Source organism: Mycetomoellerius zeteki, unplaced genomic scaffold (assembly GCF_001594055.1).
Source record: "Mycetomoellerius zeteki isolate Tzet28-1 unplaced genomic scaffold, Tzet1.0 scaffold62, whole genome shotgun sequence".
In the NCBI taxonomy this organism is placed as follows: Eukaryota; Metazoa; Arthropoda; class Insecta; order Hymenoptera; family Formicidae; genus Mycetomoellerius; species Mycetomoellerius zeteki.
The window spans coordinates 3093468-3102524 of record NW_017257632.1 but is presented as its reverse complement, the minus strand read 5'-3'; the positions used below and the strand labels follow the sequence as shown (position 1 = coordinate 3102524).

Genomic DNA, 9057 nt, shown 5'->3' with positions numbered 1-9057 from the left:
GCATTACATTCAGAGAGGTATACAGACATAATTTAAACATTAGAATTTAATTATTACATTACACTGTAATCTCCAGTAACCACACGAATTCTTTTCATCAAATTACTAATATTAATACATAATAGAAAATAGGATTTTTTTTTGTGAAAATACAAGACTGACAAACGTCCTATTATTGTAATGTGAGTTTTTAGAACGTTGTAAATATATGTACCATAAATAAATATTTTTAATTTTTATAAATTGACCAGTATATGAGTAATCATAATCAATTTCAGGCATACAAATTAAAATTACTATTTTTTAAAGTAAAAAGCAGAAAAACGAATATCTTTTAATCTATATAGAATTAGTGAGTCGTCTCTTTTTTTACGTCAAAATTTAACTTTTTATATTTTCTTTTTTCATTATTTACGATTTCTCTTTTCATACTTTCAAAGATATTTTGTACCCTTCTCAGCTCATATTTTACGACGTTGTGAAATTTCGTAAGTGAATGAAATACTTTTTACGAAAACATTATTATTTTATTATTCAATGTGAAAATTCATTATCATGTTATTAAAAATTTAAATCGAAAGCAAGAGATCAAGCGACATATTTGGTTAACAGATGTAATGCAAAATAGATGATAATCCAATAATTTGAATTATTTTGTAAAAAAATTATTAGTGGTCCTTAAACTTTTAATTCCATAAGAATTACATTGTAATTTAACCCTTTAGAGAAGATAATCCTGCTCTCATTATTTCGTCAACCAGAAGGAGATTACTGGCGATTATCGTGCTGAAAGTTAAAAATTTTTGTCCACGTAAGTTATAATATTCAATAAATATTCAATACCATACACATATATGTTTTAATAATATCTTACCAAGAATTGATGATTTGTTTTTTTACATTATAATTGTCATATACGCCAGCATCCGCGGGTTTTAAAGCTTCCCCTGTAGACAGATCCAATCCTACTGGTTCTCCTAAAGCAGAGCTTTCCTCAAATAACTTAACGATTGTGTCTTGTGGATCAAATCCACTATTAACGGCTGTAAAATCAAAAAGATAAAAAAGATTAATCACGACAATTTTGGGCAATATTAATAAAAATAGAGATTCATAAGTATTATGTTTACCGAGAGTTTTCGGAATGATAAGTAAAGCATCGGCGTAGGCCTGTACTCCCAGACGTTGCTTTCCTTTCACTTGCTCTTTGTATCGTTGAAGAGCTTGGCTAACTGCAACCTCAAAGGCTCCAGCTCCAGGAACGATTGCACGATCGTCGATAGCGTTCTTTATTGCCCTAAGTCCGTCACGCACAGCATCTTTAAGTTGTTCCAATGTAAACTTGTTAGGTCCCTAGAATATCAGTACATTAGTATAATATATTAGAATATTTGCATGCCTCATCACAAATAATCACTTGCGTTACCTTCAATAAAATAGTTACAGAATTTGGCTTTTTGCAATCTTCTATAAAGGTATATTTAGTTTCTCCCTGAAAATTAAAAGTTATAGAAAAAGTTTTCAGTTAGCTTTGTGATAACTTTCATTTTTAATGAGAAGTATAGAAATTTACCAAAACATGTTCATACACAAGACCGGCCCATCCCAAATGCTCTTCTTTCAGATCATCCACAGAATTCATAGCCACGCCACCACATGCAAGTGCTAAGCGTTCCATATTTCTACGCTTAGCTCTGCGTAAAGCCATAATATTCTCTTTCGCGAGCATATCGAGAGATGATGGATCGATTCCTTTTTGATTTATCACGACAAATGATTTATCTGTTCCGTCGCATAACTTCTTCTTCAATTCGATAATCTTTTTCACACGATTATCGATGAACACACGTTCAGCAGCTACTAACTTTTCGCGTTCTTCTGCTGATTTGTAAAAGAATCCACTATTCACCTATAAAATTTAAATCCATTAAATTATGTCTTTAATTATTAATTACATTATATTAATTAAATTCTTTATATCGTCTTGCATTAGTATGTACCTCACTTTTCTCATATTCCAGGCTCACATTACAGGTCAGAATATATGCATTCTCTAACCTTTTTGGCATATCTGGATGTCTAGATCCATGGTCAGTGACTATGCCACGAATCAGAGTGGTATCATCTGCTGTTCTATGTTGCATTTCCATCAATTCGATCATGTGCAAATCAATTTCTTTGTCCTGCTGCTTAATAGCCAGGACAGCATCCACGCAGATCTCAGTTAACTTGTCAGCCACTGTATGGTGGACCTTTGTTCTGAGCGAAGTCCTCACAATATCTAACAGGCTCTGCTTATTAGGCTCAATTGCAATTTTCATTGAGTCTAAGATTTCTAATGCCTTAGCACGAGCCAAGTCAAAACCATCTGTAAGCATTCTAGGATGCAGCCCTTCTGCTATATACAAATCAGCTTGTTTCAGGAGTTCACCGATGACCAGCACAGTACTGGTTGTGCCATCGCCAGTCATATCATCCTGAGCGGTGGACGCTCTTGCTATCAGAGATGCCGTAGGGTGTTGAATTTGCATTTCATGAAGGAGCACATTACCATCTTTGGTGATCTTTATATCTCCGGCTCCAGAAACCAACCTGGAAATTTATATGATTTAAACATGCTACTTATAAATATTACGACTAGTAAATTTTAATTAAGATTGTCAATCAATTAGTGTTTTCTTAATGTGAAAGTTACACTGAGAATATCAATGAAAGAAAACAAACAGTTGATAGGATGAATAAGAAAAAACTACATTGAGAAGCGACATTCGCGAAACGTCAACCCCTCTTCGCGCCGATAATTCGTAAGTCATTTCCTAATAAGGAGAATGATGCGATATCAGGATACCGCAACGTTTTACGAATTCCTGACGGCTGAGAATCGTTGCAATGCATTCGGAGTCAGAGTTTCGAGATATTTTCGAGACGTACGCGAAGAATCAGAGTGAGCGGTGGCTACGATGAAGCGGCAAAATTATCGCGTGAACGTGGATACATACATTTTCATGGTTCCCTTGGGCCCCAAATTGGTCCTCATCACATCCTGAATGCCCTTCGCGGCGGAAATGTTCACCGCCAAAGCCTGCGCCGCCCGGGCGAACTCGGCTTTCGGATTCAATAAACTGATCGCTGCCATCCTCGCGAATTATTCTCGTTTCCTTTTATCTTCGAGTACCACGCTTAGCACACCTTCAACGTCTCCAAGCAAGAGTTGACCGTAAAAGCACACGACCGATCTTCAAACGACGTATCCTTAAGGCTTAAGGCGCTCTCGTAACGATCACGACTCCATCTCTATCGTCAACTTATGAAGTCTGTTCTTTTTAGCTTAGAGATCTGATCTAGTTTATTTCACTCTTTTATTGCACTAATTCTTGCACGGTTCATCTTTTCTCTTTTTCTCTTCAACGGAGAGAAAAGGAAGAAAGACGAACCGTGCAAGAAACTCAACTAAAAAAAACACATTTATGGACTTGATCGGCTTACGTGACCCAGACTGCGGTCCACTTGACGCTACAAACGCTTCGAAGCGTTTGAGCGACCAATCAGAACAAAGAATTTTACGAATTGACTAATCAAAGAATGGTTCGAAGTGTTTGTAGCGTCAAGTGGACCGCAACTTGATTTATAAAGAAAGTTGCGAATCAAGCGGGAAAATATGAAAATTAAAGATGTGTACTTTCGCCATTTATTATAAAATAGTGACAATCATGCGATGCCTTCCAACAAGCGACTCGGTACAACACAGTGATCATCTCATCCTTGTTTAACATTGGCGAACAACAAGGATGTAATGATGCACTGTCACACCAAGGGCTCTATTCTTGAACAAATATCGTATATGAAAATAGCAATTCCGTATACAATAGACCTATCACATCACAGTTGAGAAACTATCATTTTCGTGTGCGAAAATTATTCGTATGTGTTCAAGAATAGGGCCCCAAGTCATATGTATCTCTTGTTGGAAGGCACCCATAAATATATCAGAAAGATCACAAAAAATATAAACACAAAATTGATTTATTCTGTCATAAGAGAAAAGAAAATGTTTACAGTGAAGGACAGCAATATGTAAGGGTGTAAGGGATATTAATATTATAGAAACAAACACACATACATCGCATGTTAACATCTTACAAATTAATGCATATATAGTTACTATTAAACAGAATGCTTGTAAGGTTGTAATATCTAATCGTACAAAATGCAAATGGTCATTAGAATTGTCAGAATTTACCTGGAATTATGTACAATCTTCTCTTAAAATATACAAACATTCTGATTAATTAACAATGGGGGTGTTCAAGCCAGCAAAGCAGATAGCAAAGTACAAAATATTATATCCGTTAACAGAAATGTACTATTACTTTCTAACTTATAACTTGTTGCGGTACAAATTATAATTTATATTACTTTGTTAAGTGTCTAACAATATGTTGCTGTTTATCAGTAATATTTGGTCAGCAAGCAGCCTAGCTGCTTTGCCAACTTGAACACACAAGATTCAATGACAATTAAGTTTAAGTATTAATTATAGTCTAATAGTAATAAAAAAAAAGAATATACAGTTTAACATCAAAAGTGCTTCCTTGTTTCATAAAAATTTGAAGCTGTAAACTCAAAATTTTCTTAAAAGTGATTGTGGTTAACTACATTGTTATTAATAATAATAAATGTTCCAAATAAAACTACTAGACTAGAGAACGGAAACAATATGTGTATGTGTGTGCGCACAATTATCCGTTATCTCTTTAGAAAAATATGTAACATACTTAACTCCTATATGGGCAACAGTAAAAAAATGTTTATTACCTGCATTTTTATTTAAGATATTCAAATTCTTGCTCCATAACAATATTATAATAATATCAATGTATTAATATTAATTATTATTAGTATTATTATAATTATTATATATACATATTTTTTTTATATATAATACGTTATTTCTTATATTTTAGCAATGCTGCCCAAATAGGAATAAAAAATTTTGCATAAATCCTATCAAACTTTCTTATTATATATATATATTTATATTTATATATTCCTTTTTTTCTTTACAAAAAATAAATATCCTTTTTATTAAAAAATTGAATGGTAAGCCAGAAATGATGGAAGATATCAACAATATTTTATATTTATTGACTAATAGAAACGCACATAAACATAACCAAAAAAATAAATATCCTTTTTAGAACATAAGATTCCTAGGATTGATAGGATTTGATACTGAAGCCAAGTCATAACTACAGTGAAGAGTCAAGGCCCAATCCCATTTACTCTGTCCCACCTTCCTTACCTATTAAGTCCTTGATCCTTCACTGTAGTTATGACTTGACTTGAGTATCGGATCCTATCAATTCTAGAAATCTTATGTTCTAAAAAGGATATTTATTTTTTTGGTTATCTTTATGTGCGTTTCTATTAGTCAAATATAAAATATTGTTGATATCTTCCATGTAATTTCTGGCTTACCATTCAATTTTTTAATAGTTCTGTATTTTTTTAAGTATTTTCATACAAAACTTTCATTACTTGATATTTCTGTGAGAGGCTCTTCTTTTACCGAATTTACATCATTGACATTTTTTTCTTTTTCATTCTCTAAAATGTCATCTTTGCTCGAGGAAACAACTGTATCATTTTCATCAATTTCTGATATTACATTTGTTTTAATTTCATTCTCTGCAGCTATATCCTGTGTTGCTTTTTCCTCATCAACAGATGCAGCAACTACTTGTCCTTTTTTCTGTTTTCCTTTAGCTTCATTACCATTTTGCTTTCCGTTCACTGCCACAGTTGCTTTTCCCACATTTCTCTTCTTTTGTTTAGGCTCTGCTTCTCCATTTTCTTTGACATCCACTTGAGACGTTGTTGCTGCTTCTGCCTCATTCGATTCTTCTGCCTGATCGTCATTGGTCTCTTCTACAGCATTAAGTTTTTTTTTGGAAGCAGCTTTTTTTGTCTTTCCTTTTTTTGCATTTTTCACATTTTTTGTTTTTGGGTTGTCTTCTTGTATCGCTGTATTTTGTTTTTTTCTTTCTGTTTTCTTTGGTGATGATTTAACAATTTCTTCTACAGGATTCTTCCTGGATCTTCCTTTAGAAGTTCCAATAGCTAAAAATTTGTATACACACAATATAATATTGCTTAAGTAACATTAACAACAAAATTGTTTTATAAAAGAAATACTGCAAATAATATATAATGTTGACAATTCTAGATTTAGCCATGAAAATCTTTAGCATTCAGTGGATATTAATAAAAACTTCAATATATAGATATAGTATATATATCAGTAAATTTTATAAACTTGTTTATTACTTGTTCTTATTTATTGCAAATACATCTAAATTATATGAAACGATTGAATGTCTCATAAGCTAAAAATTCCTTGAGAAATTCAGCTAGAACATCACATTGGAATTTATTAAAAATTTATTAGAATTTTCTTTAAATGAGAATTTTCTCATTTTTGCTCTCCATCAATTTTTATTATAGCAGCAACAATATTTTTCAACAAATCCAAGATAAAATAGAAAAAATTTCAAAAGGAACTTACGTGCATCAGCAGTTCCTATTTTCTTCTGTCTCCCACGGAGTTTTTTACTGGCCTTTGCTTCATTCTCCTCTACCTCGTCCTCTTCCTCCTTAGTCTGTGCCTCTGCAGTAGCTTCATTCGCATCCTCCACATTCCTACGTTTCCTAGATACCTTTGCAGTTGACTGTGCTGGCGCATCGTTTTCTTCTACCATTTTTACGCGACGAATACGAGGCCTCTTAACAGATTTTTGTTTATTATCAATATTTTCCTCTTCCAAATTTTCAGGGTTGTTTTCTACATCCTTGGTCCTAGTTTGCTTCCTAATAACTGGAACCTTAGCCTTTGACTTTGTTTCAGTCGCCTTCTTTCCCGCCTTTTTCACCACTGTCGCAGCCTTGCCGCCGCGAGTCTTTTTCTCAGCCATCTCCTCATTGTTGTTCTCTATCGTCATTTCCTCCGGTTCCTTATTGATTTGCTTCTTAGGTTTTCTACTTTTCGAACCGGTTTTTGCGGTAGTCGCGACGGTAGTAGTATCGGCGACATTTTTCTGCCTGCTGCGTGACTTTTTTGGCGGACTCACCGGCTCGCTAACCACCTCGTTGTCCCGCTTATTCGCCTTTGCTTGCCGGCTTCTACTCTTAGTCTGCTTCGGTTCGTCCGCAGTCGCTGATTTTGCAGCTATTTTCCTCTTCTTCGGCGGAGTCACGCTGCCGTCAGCAGCAGCCACGACACTTTCTACCGCCGCCTGCTTCGCTTGCCTACGCGGTGCCATTTAGCAGATTTAGCTCCGACTGTCTCGCCGGTTTGCTCCTGATGTCGCTGCAACCGCACTTGCTGGACCACGAGAGACCGCGTGCACAGCCACCGTCGTTGCAGTTCCGAAACAGTTACGAAGGATAGTCGAACGATGGCTAAGATAAAATTGACCACGAGGAACAACGAGAAACGACTGGGATCTTCCTCGCTCTACTCCTTGCGGAAATCACCGATCCAGTCGGCTTTGCATGCACCACTTCGCACTACTGCAAGTGTTACTCCTCTAGTCCTCTCTCGAGGTACCGCGCTACGTCGACAACGAACGGCGCAACTGCGTTCTAGATGCCGCACGAGCAATCGAGAATCGATCTTCCGGATTGATAACTGTCGCCGATAACTGTCGAGTCGCAATGATCACGAGGACTTCCTCCTCTTCCTCCTATTCTTCTATTGGACGTTTCGTTTCGGCACCTCAATGGTGCATTCTAAAAGTGTATACCGAAAATCTATATAGTTTGCGTTACTTATGATGTAGATTTTCAGTATCGCTTCTAAATGCTATTGATATTTAGTATTGTCAGTACATTTCGGAATGTGACCTACAAGAGATGAGCCAACTTCTTTATAAGAGATGATTCTCTTAATCGCTTTTAATTCTTTCTTCTCGAGTTCTTTCCTTGTTTCCTCGCTTTACCCCGCCTCTTCCGGGGACTTTTTTCTAGCGACTTCAATTTCGACTGCGTGAATTTTTCAGCTTGAAAATCAGGCGCGTACGATCGTCTATACATTCAAACTCGGAAAGTTAAATTCGAGAATATCGCGAGGTTTCCCAATGAGCGCAAGAAAGAAAAATTTATAAACGTCTTCGACATATGACTTTCAAACTCATCACGTGACTTAAAAGTTTTGACGCGCGCCGAGGTAAAATGGCTTCTCCACGTTTCTTCGCACGTTTGGAGTGCGTTCAGAAATTATGCCCAGATATATGTGAGTCTGTTCGCGTTGCTTAAAGTTCCAAAAATGTTTGCACTTAAAACGACATAAATATTTATTTGGGCATTAAAAAGAGAAAAAGAGAAGATTCCGAATGTAAGAAGCGTAAGGGTGAAATCACACAGTGCGGAAAAGGAGACTGCGGAATAGAGAATGCGTCAATGGCTGCGTTCAGCAAGAGCAACGGTTGCACAACAGTTCAGTGAAAAGCTGCTGAACGCGCTGTTGTCAGTGTCCAATACGCAACGTGTTTACTGAGCGGACGCCATTTTTTCCATCATATTTTAAGACCGCTACCTGAGCTCAACGTGTTGAGGAATACGCCCATAACCTCAAATGTGACTCTAGACATTCTAAAATGTTCTTTAAATACATAATCGTTGTACCGTGGTACAATTACTTCATAATAATGTTCATTCTTTGATCGCATTCTACGTTCATTTTGTAACAAATTATTTCGCAATGGTTCGTCCAATTCCTTTGCTATGAAGTTTATGATATTTCTCTGTAATTCTATACCTCTCACATCATCCGCATCGTCGGCAGCAATTAATATCAAATGTAATAAATCCATGTTCACACCGAAAGAACAATACAAACAACGAAAATGACAAATTAACCTAAATAAACAGTCATACCACGGTAAATAGATGATATAAGTCACATGACTTAAGAGAATAGAATCGTTCAGCAATTGGTAACCGCTCACTCAACGGTTGTCGCAACATGTTGGAAACAAGTTGAGGTTGCTGAACGTAGCC

The 9057-nt window shown here is 35.8% G+C and overlaps 2 protein-coding genes across 2 annotated transcripts; both read right to left on the bottom strand.

The window, feature by feature from the left end:
* Positions 1 to 406: 406 nt before the first annotated feature.
* Positions 407 to 3271, bottom strand: CCT6 (chaperonin containing TCP1 subunit 6). The gene is made up of 7 exons (XM_018457028.1): positions 3000 to 3271; positions 2001 to 2592; positions 1574 to 1909; positions 1427 to 1492; positions 1131 to 1353; positions 875 to 1043; positions 407 to 786 (listed from the first exon to the last, which is right to left on the bottom strand). Exons 1-7 carry the CDS (start codon positions 3134 to 3136, stop codon positions 714 to 716), a joined length of 1596 nt encoding a protein of 531 aa, XP_018312530.1. The 5' UTR covers positions 3137 to 3271; the 3' UTR covers positions 407 to 713.
* A 1816-nt stretch (positions 3272 to 5087) lies between these two features.
* Positions 5088 to 7731, bottom strand: LOC108728484 (protein KRI1 homolog). Its single transcript, XM_018457047.1, has 2 exons — positions 6566 to 7731; positions 5088 to 6120 (listed from the first exon to the last, which is right to left on the bottom strand). Exons 1-2 carry the CDS (start codon positions 7317 to 7319, stop codon positions 5519 to 5521), a joined length of 1356 nt encoding a protein of 451 aa, XP_018312549.1. The 5' UTR covers positions 7320 to 7731; the 3' UTR covers positions 5088 to 5518.
* Positions 7732 to 9057: the final 1326 nt, after the last annotated feature.